Source organism: Pseudorca crassidens, chromosome 10 (assembly GCF_039906515.1).
Source record: "Pseudorca crassidens isolate mPseCra1 chromosome 10, mPseCra1.hap1, whole genome shotgun sequence".
Lineage (NCBI taxonomy): Eukaryota > Metazoa > Chordata > Mammalia > Artiodactyla > Delphinidae > Pseudorca > Pseudorca crassidens.
In genome coordinates, this window is record NC_090305.1 from 28100355 (window position 1) to 28118564 (window position 18210).

Genomic DNA, 18210 nt, shown 5'->3' on the forward strand with positions numbered 1-18210 from the left:
ATTGCCTACTACCAACTCTAATTTAAGGAAAAGAGGCTTTGTCATAAGGATATTAGGAGATTTGTTAGGAGATATTGACAGATTTGTTGGGAAAGTGGGAATATCAGACTTTAAAACAGGTAGAAATCAAAGCTGTTGCCGAGGGAATAAGGAGTTGGTACAACAGGAACAGATTTCTCCGCTGGATGGAATGCACTCCGACTCTCACACTTGTCCCTGTGGCATTTACTCAGGAGTCAAATTCCACTCAGAAGTATCCATCTGGCTCAGTTTATGCAACCTGCTTACCCCTTCACAATACAGGACAGTAAAAGAAAAGGTACAGTCAAAGAAGCCTTTGGGGGATCCCCTTGGCTTCTGTAATGGAAAAGCAAACAGCTGGACTTCCCCCACCTAATAAAACTGTATGGTAGGGAAAGGTAACATTCCAAAAAAGTAGTCAGGGTGTTGTTAAGAATTTTTTTTAAATTGCACTAATGTCTATCACACTAACTATTATAAACAGAGTGTGGATATGGGAGTGACAGATAGGGTATTCTGGATAAGGCAACATTATGAGCAATGGTGCAATGGTGAATATGGAGGCACGTGTAGAGAATAGTTTTGTCCTTGACATTTCTCTTCTCTCACGTCTAAAACACTTTCCATGATTTTATCCATCCCGTGGCTTCAACTGCAACCTGTACTCTGATGATTCTCCAATTTATATCTCTATTATAGACCATGATGCTTATTTCCAGACTTGTGGTAGATTGTATTATTGTCTCAAATTATTTATTTCCTCATCCTGAAAGAAGATCGTACTTCCTGGCTTGTGTACCACATGACTTGCAATGCTCCTATTCCCATACACTTCTCTACCCCACTGATGTTGACTTTGGCCATGTGACTTGCTTCAGCTTAAACAGGTGTGACGTTGGATGCATCTGAGCAAAAGGGAAGAGTCATTGCAAGGTTGGCCTTGGGCAGGCTCCAATCAGAGCTGCCATCTTTGCTGTGATCTGGGAATGAAGACAGTACATGGGACAGAGCCGACTGGAATCCAGCAAAGTTACAGCAGCTGATACATATTCTAAGCAAGAAACAAACTTTTGTTACAGTAAAACAATGAAATTTGAGGGTTGCTTCCTACCACAGTCTAACCTAGTGAAAAATGTTTCTGTTCAATTTTCTATTGGACACCTCTTTTGAATGTCACTTGAGAACTAAAATGTTGACTGCCGTATCAGTAAACAAAGGATGTTGCAGCCATTAGGCCATTACATTACAGCTGCCCAGACTGTGGGCCCTGAGGGAACTCAGGATGGAGGCAAAGGGGCTGCCCACTCCAAGCCCATCTAGCCATCAGCCCCGGCAGTCACCCCTGACGGTGCACCTAAGGAAACTCAGGATGAGAAAGCATAGGATAACTGCCCCAGATAGCTAATTGGCCCCAGATAGCTGGGGTGCATAGCACAGGGATGATTTCAGTGAGCCCAGACTCCTGCATCTTCCCAAACATAGAGAAGCGCTAAACTTAACTTGAGATACCCGATTTTCTTTTATTAACAATAATCTTTTGATATTTCAACTACCTGGTTTTGTTGCAAAAACTCCCCCCTCCCACCCCCACCCCCAGCCCTCTTCGGAGCAGTCTCTCTTGAGATGCTGTCTCCCAGGCTTGAAGTCCTAAGAATGTCCCCCAAATAAAACATAACTCTCAACTTTTATGTTGTGCTTTTTTTTTTTCAGTCAACACACTAGAAACCTAAAATATCTAAAACTGAACTCATTATTTATTCTCTTAAATCAGTCCCCTCTTTCAAGTGTTCCTTATCCCAAGGATTAGCTTGACTAGCAATTCTATTGTCTTCCCTTTCCCTCAGTGGCTAGACCCACCCCACATATCTAATATTTAACCGAGTGCTGATGTGTATGTATTTCCTCTCTGCCCCTACCTCTCCAATCCCCATAGCTACAAAAATAAACTCAGACCCTTAGGCATGACATAAAATACCTTCATAATCTTACCCCAGCCTATCACTGTTTATAGTTTAATGAATAAATGAAAAAAGAAACAAACAAGCCACCTAAATGAACACAAAGTGCAAGTCTGAGACTAGGGTGAGGTTATTGTGTATAAATAAAATCCAGACTGATTATGGATAGACCTTGAAAACTACGAGCCTTTTAGAAGAGATTCTAATCATATTTCCTTTGACAACTAAGGTTCTCGGGACCTGAAGAACTCAGACTGTGCAAAGAAAATCTACACTGGACTGAGTCAGGTGACTCTGATGGGCCCTGTTATCTTGGGCAAGTCTCCCAATGCCTCCAAATCTATGTTCTCATCTGCAAGGTATAAATAGTACCTGTCCCGTGTGCTTCCCAGGGTTTTCGTGGAGGTCAAATGAAACAATCCTGGTAACACTTTGAAACTATGAAGCTTGCAAAATATTTTAAATTTACTTTTTTTTTTTTTTTTTCGGTACGCGGGCCTCTCACTGTTGTGGCCTCTCCCGTTGCGAAGCACAGGCTCTGGACGCGCAGGCTCAGCGGCCATGGCTCACCGGCCCAGCCGCTCCGCGGCATGTGGGATCTTCCCGGACCAGGGCACGAACCCATGTCCTCTGCATCGGCAGGCGGACTCTCAACCATTGTGCCACCAGGGAAGCCCTAAATTTACTTTTTTAAAGTTCATTATTGTTTTTTAGAACTGGGAACCCAAACCACAGTTTTTAATGAAATCCTTAGGGAAAGATGCAGAAGTCAGTGGCTGGAGCTAGACAATAAGTACCAGACTCATAATCTTAGAACAGAGGAGCTAATGTTATTAGTTATAAATTGGAGAAAAAAGAGGAAGAGAGGGAATGTGGCAGTTCTGGGGATATCAAGCAGCTTAGCCCAGTGGTCTGAGATAAAATGAAAACTGAGGCAAATTTTTTAAAAAGGAGTCTTTGTTTTAAATTTTGTATTACCAAAGGGTGTGTTCCTGGGAGAAGAAGAAAGAGGCTTAGTTTACCTAACATGTGGCCCTGAGACTAACGTGGTATATATGTATGATATTTTTTGAATGAAACATTTAAGCACATTGCCTTTTCACTCCACAGAGAGTTGGCGACCCTTAAAAGATGTCGGCCAGGTACTTTGAAAGGACAAAGAATGCTAGGTGTGCCAGTTAGCTGCAAGAAATGATGCATGTAGCACTCTGAATAGCAGCTGTATAAAGGGTATTTTTAAACTATAATTCATTGTCAGCTGCCTGCATTATCCAACATTTTAAAGTATATTCATCATCCTCCTCTCCTGTCAGAGATTAGGATTTAAGACTAGGCTCTCTCATTGACTATGAATAAACAACTTATTAAACAGGAAATTTTGTCATTAGTAATTGAGTTGGCATTTTATGATAATAAAGAACGAATGTTCTTTACCCTATACTCATCTTCAGCATAAACAAAATTTGACTTGTTCAACAGCAGCCCGTAGTACTATTCCAGAGATAATTCAATCTTTGACTCAATATGGGTGAATTAATACTTATGAAATACTTCATATAAAATAATCACTCAGGTTAGTAAAATAAAGGTCATGATCTTAATATACCCAATCTTGATTAGTTTATAATAAAATATTTTTAATGGGGCAAGGCAATTTTTCTTCCCATTACGTTATTTTATTAACCAATGTGCATGTGATCGGATATGGGGTATAACAGCTGTAGAAATCCTCAGTGATATTTTACATCTAGAGAGATTTCATTCCCCAAATATCTAGCTGTTATAATTTGCTATGTTTTATCAACAAGAAAAGAGTGGCTGGAAAATACTGAGTCTCTCATTTAGCAAGTCTGCAAACGAGTTGACCTGGAATGTCTAGGAACTCAAAGAAACTGTTAGTAATAATCCCTTGTTATCTCTTATTCATACTTCATAATTCATCCCTCCAGGGCAAGGCTTGGACAGAATGTTGTAGTAGATTAAACTGATCATTTAGTAACCCCACTGCTTATCTCTACTCCCCCTTCTTTCTCAACTCTTTTACTGAGGACAATCTTATGTTATTTTCAAAGCCATAAATTCATTAAGAAAGGCATGGAATTTAGCCCTCCTTCAGTTTAATACTCCTGATAGGTACGACAGCCCTTTGCTTTTTCTGATCTTACTGTACCTGAGCAATGAGATGAAAGAGAGAAAGAAGCCACTCCCAGCCTCTCCCCTTTTCTTTACCCCCTCCAACTTCAGCAGTGCTGGTGGCATGTGTGTTCCAGCCCTGTTCCAATTTTGTTCACTTCTTTTTAAAATTATTTATTTATTATTTTTATTTATTTATTTGGCTGCGTCAGGTCTTCGTTGAGGCACAAGGGATCTTTGTTGAGGAGTGTGGGTTTTCTCTCTCTAGTTGTGGTGCGTGGGCTCTGTAGTTTGCAGGCACGTGGGCTCTCGCTGAGGGGCACGGGGCTTAGTTGCCCTATGGCATGTGGGATCTTAGTTCCCTGACCAGGGATCAAACCTAAGTCCCCTGCATTGTAAGGCATATTGTTTACCACTGGACCACCAGGGAAGTCCCTGTTCACTTCTTGAGTGAACTTTATTTTCTTGAGTGAACTTTTGTTTACTCCCCCTTATTCTGGCTCTTGTGATTTTAAAAGTTACAAATAAAAATAGCTAACATCTGGGTATTCTTCTTCCTAATGGATGTGTGGCTTTCTCTCCCTCTAACAGATCTATGTGTTTCCAAGGCAAAATATACTCTAGGTTTTAAACACTGTTAAAAGACATTGCTTATAATCCAGTAAGACTATCAGACTTTAGTTAGTACCATGCAGTTACTGCAGTGAACACGAGATGTAAGATTTTAGTTCTAGATTATTTCCCAAAGAGAGCACTTGATATATTTCTAGTTGTCCCATTAGAATTTTTGCTTTTTTTTTTGGCTGCGCTGTGCAGCTATGGTATCTTAGTTCCTGGACCAAGGATTGAACCCAGGCCCCAGCACTGAAAGTGCCGAGTTCTAACCACTGGACCACGAGGGAAGTCTCTCTGCTGCATTTTTGACTATTTCCTTTCATCAGATTCCTGAGACTAAGAACATGGAAAATAAATATGCAAAAATAACAATACAAATTTCAGGAAAAGAAAATAGGTTAAAAGGGGAGATTAACCCCACAAACATTAAAACATACTATAAAACCTATATAGGGACTTCCCTGGTGGCACAGTGGTTAAGAATCCGCCTGCCAATTCAGGGGATACGGGTTCGAGCCCTGGTCCAGGAAGATCCCACATGCCGTGGAGCAATTAAGCCCATGCACCACACTGCTGAGCCTGCGCTCTAGAGCCCGCGAGCCACAACTACTGAAGCCCGCATGCCTAGAGCCCGTGCTCCACAACAAGAGAAGCCACTGCAATGAGAAGCCCGCGCACCGCAGCGAAGAGTAGCCCCCACTCACCGCAACTAGAGAAAACCCAGGCGCAGCAACGAAGACCCAGCGCAGCCATAAATAAATAAATAAATAAATTAATTAATTAATTTTAAAAAAACCTATATAAAGTGTAGTAATGGCACATGATTGTGCAGAACAAAGGGGAAAAAAAGGTCCAGAAATAACAAGTACACAGGAAAGTTTAAAATAAGATCAAAGTGGCATCTCAAGTCGCTGGGGTAAAGAAGGAATTTTAAATAAGTGGCAGTGAGACAAATGGATAGCAATCTGAAAAAAAGTAAAATTAAATTAAACTCATATTTCATACCTCTACAAGAATAAACTCCAAATTGATCCAAGATATAAATAAAGCCTTTAAAAAGAAAAGAAGTCATACAAATACTAGAAGAAAACATTGGTTGGTTCCTTTATAATGTGGGTATAAGGAAAGGCTTTCCAAATTCAGAAGTAATAAATTAAGTTTGATAAATAAAATACATATGTATGTGTGCATGTGTGTGATTTCTCAGTGGCAAAAGATCTGGCGTCAAAATATAAATTACACACTAGGAGAAACTATTTGCAATTTATATCACAAATAGAGAACTATTTTCCATAAAATATAAAGAACCCTTAACACTGAGAGGAGAAAAAAAATTTACTCAAATCCAATAGAAAAATGGGCAAGAGACATGGTTAGTTCACAGAAAAACAAATAAAATGACCCTTAAACATATGAAAAGATGCTTAACTTCACTCAAAAAAAAAAGTGTGATTAAACTGTCATGCAATACTTTTAAAAAATATTGAGAACCCAAGTTTGAAGCTGTAGAAAATAGGCATACTCATATACGGTAGTGGGAGTAGGAAAGTTACAACTCCAGTGAGGGGAATTCAGTACCGTCTAATAAAATACATACGCATTTATACAAGCAATTCAACTTCCAGAAATTTACCCTGAGGATTCCTCCACAAATATAAAACCAATGTTTGCACTGGGTTATTCACTCCAATATTATTTGTAATATCAAACTTTTAGAAACAACCTAAATTTCCATCCTTCAAAGTCCAGGTGAATGAATTACAACACATCTACACAGTGAAGCACTTATAGCAACAAGGAAGTTCTCTGTGATGTAATTTGAGGTAATTTCCATGATACGTTTTTAAGTGGGAAAAAAGCTACATGTACAAGAGTATGTAAGAAAGAATGAGAAAATTAGTGTATATCAAATAGATCTCTGCTAACTTTTCTTTTGCAAACAGAAACACAGGAAGATTAAACGAGAAACTATTTTTTAAGTGACCTATAAGTAGTGGAGTTAGGGATGGGAATAAGACTTCCCCGAATATATATCCCTTTTATATTGTTTTGACTTTTGAACAATGTAGGAACCTGGGATTAAAAATAACATCTATTCTTTGGCTCTGTTGACTGAAAAGGGCTACAAGTAACAACACTCAGTGATCATCCCTGATAGTCAGATCTTCATAAATACCTTTCAGGGAAAATAGAACTCTTGGAGAAAAGGCTGAAGAACAGGAAAAGGAAAGAAGAAAAGGAAAGAACACCTTGGGCAAGAAAGTAAGGAAATGCTCGAGACTAAATGTGGTCATGTTGGGAATTCCCTGGCGGTCCAGTGCTTAGGACTCCACGCTTTCACTGCCAAGGACCCGGGTTCAATTTAAAAAAAAAAAAAAAAATTGGTCATGTCAAAAGAAAACAGAACTGGTACAACAAACTTCCTACTTGGCAAATTTGATACCATATATAACAGCATCGAAAATAACAATAATGTAGTGGATTATAACACATGAATTTTTTTTAAAAAATCCTTGAATCCACAATGATATGAAAATGAGGTGATCTGGCAAACAAAAACTCTTCTTTACAGAAGAATACCTACTAAGGAATGTAGAAGGAATGGCAAATTAGAAAGTTGACATTTTGCAATCTCCAATTTAAGAATTAACTCAAGCAAGGATTGTTATTAAATAAAATTTATTTAATATTATTACTACTTACAAATTGTAAAGGGTAAAATGGACCTGTATAATGGAGATGACCGGTGGTCACCATCTTTACCAAGTGGTCAAACTTAGCATGAGCCGCAGTGGAAGAACCCAACATTGTGTGCCTTCTGATACAGTGCAGTGAGAAGTGCAATATATCACCACATAGATTTCTGGCCAAGACTGCGTAACCTGAATCTAATCATAAGGGAAGAATCAGAATAATCCAAATTGTGGATGGAACATTCCATCAGATAATTGGCCTGAACTCTTCAAAAAAGTTAATATCAGGGATGGGAAGAAAAGATGTGAGTGCTTCATTCTAGATTTTAGGAGACTAAGAAACTTAATCACCTGCGACTCATGAACCTTTATTGAATTCTGGATCAGAGGAACAAACTCTAAAACACACATTTTGTAGACCATTGGGAAAAATTTATTATGATACATTAAATGATACTATCGAATTAATGTAAATTTTCTTAAGTACAATATTGGTAATGTGGTGGCATTTATTTTGTTAAGATGCATGCTGAAGTATTTAGCAGTAAAGTATGATATCTGTAACTTAATTTCAAATAATTCCTAGTAATGTCTATATAGTGTGTGTGTGTGTAAAGACAGAGAGGGATCAAATATGATAAAATATCAGTGAATCCAGGTGAACAACAGCTGTTTATTACACTCTTCTTTTAACTACTTTTACGTTTGAATCAAAATAAAACTAATGGTAGAAAGTGGCAGATTTTTACAGGCAGCTTAACCTATGTATAAATGACAAACACAGGTCACCACAAATTTAATGTAAAATATTGTATTTAAAGTATTATTTTATTCTCAGTTTTCCTTGACTCAAGAGTTCTTCTTTCTCTTTTCATTGGAAACTCCATGACTAATAATTACTGATAAATGTTGAATTTGTGATGTTTCACTCTGCTCAAAAACCTTAGACCCAGAGACATAGGAGACAATTTAGGTGAGCAATAGATGATGGAAACCTGAGAGGCAAAGAATGCAGAAGTAGAAACAGAGAGGTCTTAAAGGAGGAAAGAAAGAAGAAGCAGAGCTCCAAAGAAAAACACTGAAAGATAAACACAGTAGAAATAGAAAATTAATTATTTCAACAATGGTATCAGGCACTGGTCTAGGTACTGGAGATACAACAGTGATAGTTACATTGTGGTGAACAAAAGTTTTAAAAATCCCTGCCTTCATTTATTCTAGAGGAAATGGCATCTACTATGTGGCAGGCACTGTTCTAGAGGCTTTACACATATTAAATCATTTGTTCCCAACAACAACCCTATGGGATTGGTACTATTCTTACCCCCAGTTTTCAGATGGGTAAACTAAGGTAAGAAAAAGGTTAAGTAGGACGCCTAAAGTCGTTCAGCTAATATATGGCAAAGGTAGATATTAAATCCAGGGAGTTTGGCTCCATCACTCACGCTCTCAAATTCTGCACTATATCACAATAGAAAGGAAGGAAGGAACTGCATAAAAGACCAGAAAAAAAAAAAAAGGAGGAGAAAGTGCAGAGAAGAGGTAAAAGAGACACAAAGGGCTGTCGGCAACTGGGTTTTAATAGCTGGAGCCAAGATTTCTATCAGAGATTGAGAAACATGGGTGAATAGAAACTTGGGGAAAGAGAATTAGGCTGTTAATGTTACCTATACTGACACAACAATCCCTCCATCTGCATTTTTTTTTTTTTTTTTACTATTTTTATTTTCCCCAACTAAAATAATTTTAATGCTAACGTCCCAGGTTTGAAGGGAGAAATCACCTTTGTTGTAGGTGCTGTGCTATTCCATCGGCTGTGTGTTACTTTCAGTTTTATTTTTTCTCTGCTCCTAGAGTTTACTGAGATTAGGGAAAATGGATACAAAACTTTAGGTATTATCACAGACAACTTAAAGAAATTTAATTTAGAGTTCTTTCATGTTTTTTTCTCAAAATTCAAATCACCAAACAAAAATTCGTCATGAAAAATGCAAAATGAGTAGAAACAAAACTTGTGTTATTAAATGAGATTCTATTCTAGAGGATGTCTAAATGTCCTCCGAAACTGCCCTGCCTTGTCCAGCTCCCAAAGTTTGAGCAGACTGAACTCTCCATTCTTCCTCTGTATTTCCCCTCAGTGAGTCTTAGGCAGAGTGAACATTCATGCTCACTAAATACGCAGGCAATTGCAAAACCCAGTCCGCATCCACCCAGAGCAAAATACACATCTCTGCAGAGTTGAGCATGTTGCCTGTACTGAGTCCTCAGAGAGTTCCTAGCTGCCTGAGAGGCCAATTAGCATAATAATTCAAAGTACAGGCTTCAGAATCTGACAAACTCAGGCTCTGATCACGACTTAAAATCTGCATAACCTTTGATGAGTCATAACCCACCCCCCAGCCAGAATTCCCACAATAAGATAAATCACACACACACACACACACACACACATACACAAAAGTATATATAAAATTTGGCACAATTATCAGCATGTAGTTAAATGTTAAGTAAACAGTAGGCACATTATTATTAGTGAGACAATAAGGCACAGGGCTATAATAATGATGCCATGTACCAGCTGGGAGTGACCCTCAGTTATCAATGCTAAAGATAATGAGAATCCCTGGGGCAGAAACTAGACCACATTCTCGAGAGATTTATGGACCCCAGTTACTTAGACCTCTTCCCTCTGGCACCAACGACAAGTCTCTAGGTAACAACTGGCTCATGGTGACCTAAGCATACTGTCACTCCCAAGGAATCATATTTTTTTATTAAAACAAAGCTCTCCTTCAGCCAGTTTGTTTACTTTTCTAAGAATAAACACCTAAAATTTAGATTTCCTCTAATCTTTGTAGTCGGGATGTTTGTGACCTCCATGGGGTAAGAAACCAATATTTTCCATATGGCTAAGTCAACTTTATCCAGACTAGATAAATCCAACCATTGTGTTTGTGTCTGCTTTTATTGCAGATAGAAGAACATAGCTTGTGATGTTTATCTCTTCCTTTATTTTCCTTGAAAGATATGCATACACAATCAATTGGAATCCAAATTAAAACAAAAATTCTGATAAGGATAAAAGACTAATAAGAGTATTGATTATAATCATTTAATCAATTTAATCATTTAAATTTCCTTTATGAAAAAGATACTTGGCTTCGGGGAAAAAAAAGGTTGAAATCAAAGTAACACTGTTCTGGCTCCGCCTCTAGCACTGATTATCTGTATGATCTCAAAGAAGTCATTTATTTTCTTTGGCCCGCAAATCTTCATATGTAATGAGAGAATTAAAGTTTATCTTATCAAAATTCTCTGAGTATGTACATATGCATACAGAAACATGAAATAAATGTAAATATATGTGTATGTATGTTTACATGTGCATTTGCATATCCAGATTCACACCTACATATGCATCTTAGTTTCCCATGAGAAAGCAGATTATAAACAAGGGGGCTGGAATAGGTGGCAGGCAATGTCCAGTCCTATGCCAACATCGTCTGTTTCGAGCTTTTTAAAAATTTTTTTATTGATGTATTTGTTTTTGCTGTTGTTCGTTTGTTTCTAGCTTTTAAAATGCCCATATCTTCATTCCTCCATCCAAGGCAACTGAGAAATGGAAGCTTGTTAGCAGTACAAATTCTCAGGCCTGACCTCGGACTTACTGAATCAGGGGCTGTGGGGAGAGGCTCAGCCATCTGTGTTGCAACCTGCCCTCCAGGTGATTCTGAAGGGCACTAAAAGGTGAGAACCACTGCATTCAAACATTTCCAGGGAAGAACTATATGCTAGAGTCCTAGGCAGAAGTGGAGAGACAGTAATTAAAGGGAAAAAAGCAGAATATTCTACAGAGAACTTGAGTCACAGGTGGTAGGAAGAGCGTTTGGGGAAACAGCAGTGGCAGGCACAGGGGAGCATTATTTTGGGTTGTAGGGAACTGACGTGGTAATGAGAACACCGAGCAGAAGCCCAAGCAGCAATAAGGAAGCAGTAGCCACGTGCTGCCGTGTTAAATCACTTGTTCTCATGCAGTCATTTCTGCTCCTTTGCGAAGACCCTCTGACTTTAGAACCTTCTTCCTACAGTGGATCGCAAAGGAAGATAATTATCCTGTTTTTACCCATAGCTGTCTCTGACCCCTATAGTCATTACTTTAGAAACTTGAGACAGGGAGAGTTAGGCATTCCCAGCCTAACCCTGCTTGTCTTCTGGTCCTTTTCAAAAATTTAAGGTTCTCCTGATTCTAGTTTTAATTTTTCCCCTCACTGACAGCTAGGAGCATGTGTATGTTCAGAAAAAGGAAGAAAATTCCTGGAGTTCTAATGGGCTAGGGGTGAACTTGCCCAGAGAAAGCTGCAGGGGTGAGAATAAGCCTATAGAATCGACCAGGCAAGAACTCGGCTTGAATGCTGTTTAGGAGGCTGATGGAGAACACGTTGTCATCCAGGACATTGCCCTGAGAGGGGAATCCCTGGCTTCGCAACTTCCTGGCCAGCGTGAGGGCCACCAGCTGGCTGTAACCTTTCCTGCGATGCTCTGGCAGGGTTTAGCCATGGCACATGGTAGCAAACTGGTCTGTGACAGACCAAGACACGGGGTTCCCCTTGTCATCATGGACACACACTCGGGAAGCAGGAGATGAGGTTGGCAATGTACCAATGACACTGTTCACTGCCGCCCCAAGACCAAGTCCGGTTGAGTAGATAAGCATCAGCAACACAGGTAGGTTAGTCGTGCGGAAGAACTCATTCTGAAGAAAATGACATGAGAAGAAATACGAACTCGGTATCACGGGACCACAAACAACTACTTCTCTTTATACCGACTCAAACTGAGAAATCATCCTCGAGATAGTGCCTTGCAAATACCAGAATATTTTCAATAAATTAGAATCTGTCACTCACCACTTATAAACATCTTTTAGGGTTTCATTTCGGATAGGACACAACACTCATTATATTAAATTTAAGTCTTTCCTTCGAATTTTATGCCCCTTTGTTATTGTCCTCAGAATAGATGAGGCAAGTATTTCATTTTTCTGTAAAACAGATCTCAGACTTGATCTTATTAACTCCTGAAACTGCTGACACCCTCTCTGAGGGCCTTAAACAAGTCCAGATTCTTGGGCCCCTAATCGTTTCCTTGGTAAAAAATAAACATTTTAGGATAGAATTTCTATCTTTATGCATCCATGACCAGAAAAAGAAATACAAATTTCTTAATATTCTAGGCATACGTAGATGCTCAAGAAATGCTAGCTCTTCCAGACCTTTCCCTAAAAAATCTGGAAAAAGGTTAAAAAACCCATGATATTAAGATAAAAAAGAAAAAAAAAAAGAAAAGATAAAAATTGGTGCAATTTCTGAGAACTGAGATGGATTACTTAGTTGCAACTCTCTGGGGCTGGTTGTGCTTCCGAATTTGCTTCCACTCTTGAAATTATCAGTGTCCTAAAACCATCCCCACTTAAGAGCCTGGTAATGTCATTCTCACTATGTCCTTCTTTATAAAGAACACTTTTGTGTTTTCTTTCTATTAGTGGTTCTGCAGTGTTAGCTCACATTCCAGGCATTCTGTGGGCTCTGGCACTGGGTCACTCATCTAACAACTAAGCAGGGGGAAAGAATAAATAAATACAAGCAATAACGGGCTCAATAGGCTTTTTCATTTAATTCTTGAAAATAAACTTCAAAACAAAGTCAAAGAAGCCTCAGGCAGAAATGTCACTGCAAATAAAAACACTAACACATGTGTTTCAGGAGTGACAGTGGAGACTATGACCTTGTATGTGAGGGGCAGATATCCAAAATAAGGTATCCAAATTTGGGTAATGATGTAGGTGTTAAAGACAAACTGTGGGACTTCCCTGGTGGTGCAGTGAATAAGAATCCGCCTCCCAATGCGGGTTCGAGCCCTGGTCCGGGAAGATTCCACATGCCGCGGAGTAACTAAGCCCGTGCACCACAGCTACTGAGCCTGCGCTCTAGAGCCCACGAGCCACAACTACTGAGCCCACGTGCCACAACTACTGCAGCCCGCGTGCTGCAACTACTGAAGCCCCTGTGCCTAGAGCCCATGCTCCACAACAAGAGAAGCCACCACAATGAGAAGCCCATGTACAACAAAGAGTAGACCCGCTCGCCGCAACTAGAGAAAGCCCGCATGCAGCAACGAAGACCCAACACAGCCAAAAATAAATAAAAATTTAAAAATTTTATTAAAAAAAAAACCAGACAAACTGTCTAACTTCCTATGCAGAAATAAATCTGATTTTAAAAAGTCTGACTGGGGATCGAGGAAAATTTAAAACATCTCAGGGACAGGACAGTAAACAGACTGTGGGAAACTCTAAAACTCTAAAGGACAAACAGCCTGACCTTTTTTACTTCCTAGCTCTATCACCACTTACTATTTGAGTGATCTTAAAACAAAGTTACTTAGCTTCCTTTGTCTCTGATTATGCAGGATGGGAATGACAGTGATTGCTACGAAGTTTAATCCCCATAGGGTTGTTATTAGGATTAAACATTGGTATAAATGCATGTATACATGTAATGGGCTTAGAATAGTGCCTGGCATATAGCACATATCAATAAATATCAGCCATTTTAACCATTGTTATTTTTGTTATACAGCACTGTCATTCCATTTGAAAACCTACCTTAATTTTAAGGACCTCCTTGGAGGTGGAAATGGGTAAAACTGGCTAAGGCACATTTGTTTCTCTTAGTTAAAAAAGGAATAAAGTCTATGTAAAAAAAGTACTCTATGGTAGTTTTATTGTATTTGGAAAACGTCCCTCCTTCATCTTCCTCTTTGTCCAATTTTAACAAGTATAACCAGTCTTTGGATATGGTTGCTACAAACAGCTGTCACTTTAATGAGGAGACAAACACCTAAGGCAAGAGAAAGTGGTTGTGTGGTGGTTAAGTGGGGAGAAATACATTCAAGGGTAGCAACTCTTAATGAGAAAACTAGTTAGAACAGAAAAATGTATCAGTCACTTAGGACAGAATAAAGCACAAATGGGAAATTTGAATTTCTCTCTGCTTTTGCTTTCCTTCTTTCCTCTCTCTTCCTTAAAGCTGAATTTCTTGACAATGAATGAAACCTGAGAGGATTTAGGATACTTCTGTTTGGAAACTAAGCCAACCTAAATGATTCAAATATTAATGTTGACAGGTGCACCTGCATTTATTTCTGGTAAATAGAGAATGCCAAGAAATTCTGTCCAAATGAAAGAAAGTAAATCCCTTAATTTTAGGTTGCTGGGCAGGTGTCTCATATTTAAGCAAAACCTGTTTGTTAAACATATGCCCAATGGAAAGCTGGAGAATGGTAGAACCCATATAAAATAATAATTTTAAATGACTGACAGTAAACTGTGTTTCTGTAACATCTGTACAGGCTGCCTTCCCCCACCCCAAATTACAACATTTTCCCTCCTTCCTTCAGCAGCATTATTGGGGACCCATTTTCCTGTATGTTCAGCGACTTTCCCTTTCAGCCTTTGTCAATCTTTTCCAATCTGATAGGTGAAAAAGTTTTGCTGTTTTAATTTGCATTTACATGATTATTTTAAGGTTGAAAATCTTTCAAGTACTTACTGGCCATTTATGTATTTTCTTCTGAGAATTGCCCATTTTCCTATTGGTATTTAATCTATTTTTTACTGGTATTTTAGAGCTCTTTATGAATAAAGATATTATTTTTGTTTTATATATGCTATAGATATTTTTCAGTCTGTGCTGTGTCTTTGGCTTGGTTTTCTAATTTTTATTTTAAAAAGTTCAGTTTTATGTAATGATCTATTAATTTTTTTTTCTTTATGGTTTTGTCTGTTTATATGAATAATACAGGCATACCTCAGAGATACTGCAGGTTCAGTTCCAGACCACCACAATAAAGCAAATCTTGCAACAATTTTTTGGCTTCACAGTGAATATGAAAGTTTCGTGTACATTGTACTATAGTCTACTAAGTGTACAACAGTATTATATCTTAAAAAACGTATATACCTTAATTAAAATATAATGGTGTTGGAAAAATGGCATCAATAGACTTGCTCAAAACAGGGTGGCCACAAACCTTCAGTATGTAAAAAATACAGCATCTGCGAAATGCAATAAAGTGAAGTACTACAAAACAAGTATGTCTGTCGGGCTTTATCTACACTGACATCAGTTATTTATTCATAAATTCTATTCAGTTTCTATTTTTCTATTTAATTTTATTTATTTTGAATCTATTCTGTCATAAAGTAGGAATATTTACCACCACCCTCCACCGCCATCCCCAGTGCGGTTGGTTCGCTAGCTTTCTCAAGACCATTTATTGAATAATTTATTTTCTCTACATTTTATTTGATATTCTATCTTTATTACAAGCCACATTTTTACACCATATAGGCTCCATTCCAAAATATTTATCTTTTAGAATTTAAAGTTTCTGGCATGGGCACTTATCAGTCACCGGAGAGAAGGTGTATGATAGTTGGCATGGCCTGTGTATGTGAGAATTTAGACAGATGAGGATACTACATAAGATGACCATCTGAATTACTGGGACCTTTTGCAGTTGAATTTCAATTTTATTTGGGTCTGTAATTAACTCTTAAATTCTTCACAAAGAGTATACCACAATTCAACCTTTGAAGAAAATATTGTGTATGTTGCCTGCTACCTGCCAGAAGATACTGTACGTCTCTCAAAATTAGATCATGTACTTTTCAAAGCTACAAGAGGGTAGTATGACCAGTTTATGCATGGTAGAGAACTACCCCTCAGCAACAGTGGTAAGTTGAAATTCCTGTTGACTTTCAATCAGCTGTTAAACAGATGTTCTGAGGGAAACAGCAGACTTAATGTAACTCCTTCATCCCCACCAAAAGCGATTATAAATGTCATGGTTAATGATAAAAGTGATTTGGGGCTCTACTTGCCAGTCTAAAAACACAAGGGTTTTTAAGTTTTAAGACATGTTGTGAAACCTTTTTCCTTTAGTTGCTTTGCCTGGCATGTAGCAGACAGTCCAAAGTATATACTGTAATGTTCTCTTTAAATGCTGCACTATAGGTTTCCTTTCTCGAAGACTTTATTTCCCTTAAGATCCATTAAGGTCCTTTTTGACCATTATTTCCTAAGATCTTTTTTTTGACGCTTTTGCTGAGCTGCCCAGGGTTCCCCATGACGTGTGGTCTCCCTCACTGCAGTGAGCACTAAATCCAACTTATTTAACTGAAGCTGTCTTCCTGGTGGTCTCAGCCTGGAGGGCATTAACAAAATTATAGCACCCTCTAAATTAACTGACAAAACATTCTAGGTTAGACAGAAAAGTAATTAAATTACAGTTATTTTATTTTATAAACAGATAAAAGCAACCCAGACAATATACTGTGGTTGGTTAAAAATGATTTTTAATATATTTAAGTGATAATTTCTTCACGTGTATATGCTTATTATCACAATGAGAAAAGATTTAGAAAGAAGGGTTTTTTTTGGGTTTGGTGTTTATTTTAAGGGAATAAATGAACTTGGGTTCGTTTTTAACAATTTTATGAAATAAAGGTATGCTCTGATGAGAGTAGAAAATAAATATTCAACATCTATTCACTAACCTAACCAAAGAAATAAAATGTTCATGCTACCTCTAAAGTTAAAGACACCTGGCAGATATTAATTATGCCACAAAAAGTCTAGGGAGTTATGTAAAAGAGCAAAGGCATTTGGGGACTTCTAGAGTTCCACATGACCAGACAGAAAATGCAAGTCATCAGCTAAAAAACAATATTGATACCAAACACTTACATGTTTATGTGCTAGGCACTATAAACACTTTACATATGTTAAGTCACAGTATCATATTTCCTCTGCACTAACCAATAAATGAACTCTATTCAGCCATTATAAACCATCAGATTGTGGCTGTTCTCATTTTAGGGTTTAAGGCAAATAACTGGAAATACAGCAACATAAATGTGAGTTCCTAGATGTGGGAATTGATAAAAACAGTTTTCAAGGCCTACATTAGATGTATACAGGTTAATGGTAGATTTATAGAGGTTAATTTTAAAGTGCATATTACGAGAATCCTGAAGAAGCCTCAGCCCCGGCAATATCACGTAGAATAACATTTTTACAAATTCGTAAACATTAAATTCATATGGAACAATCTACAAACAAAACAAGACAATAAACTCTTCAAGAGGCATCCAGTCTTTTATAGACTTCTTCAATGAAAGTTAACATGTTTTTCATCTGGGGTGAATTATGGAGAACATCTAAGTCCTTCAGAAGAGCGTTCTGGTTTGGAATTAGCATCAAAATTTCTTTCTGTGAGCATGACAATAATTCATTTTTTAAATTTTATTTTTTTGATAATCAATATTAACATTATATTAGCTTCAGGCAGACGGCATAATGATTTGACATTTGTATACACTGCAAAATGATCACCACAGTAAGTCTAGTTAACATCTATCACCAAACACAGTTACAAACTTTTTCTTCCTTGTGATGAGAACTTTTAGATCTACTCTCTTAGCAACTTCCAAATATACAATACAGTATTAACTCTAGTCACCATTCTGTCCATTACATCCCCATGACTTATTTATAAATAACTGGAAGTGTGTACCTTTTGACTACCTTTACCCATATAATTAGTTTTTAACCTTTCATTATGAAAAACGTTATATGTATGTTATTTAGAGAGAATGGTATAATAAACCTCATATAATCTTCACTCAGTTTCAATTATCATCAACTCACTGCCATTCTACTTTTAAA

At 37.8% G+C, this 18210-nt stretch overlaps 1 protein-coding gene across 5 annotated transcripts in view; it reads right to left on the reverse strand.

Annotated features, from left to right (window-relative positions):
* CENPQ (centromere protein Q) overlaps window positions 1-18210 on the reverse strand; it is a 34624-nt gene that overhangs the window by 2479 nt on the left and 13935 nt on the right. Inside the window, exon 9 of one of the 5 annotated variants that reach the window (XM_067752741.1) lies at window positions 930-1001. The exons of 1 other annotated variant lie outside the window; for it this stretch is intronic. In XM_067752741.1, coding sequence (XP_067608842.1) covers window positions 945-1001 — 57 coding nt within the window. In that variant the 3' untranslated portion in view covers window positions 930-944. Of the gene's footprint in view, window positions 1-929; window positions 1002-9174; window positions 12174-16821; window positions 17755-18210 lie in introns of those variants that run through there. 3 more of the 5 variants (XM_067752742.1, XM_067752738.1, XM_067752740.1) reach the window with 3 other exon arrangements.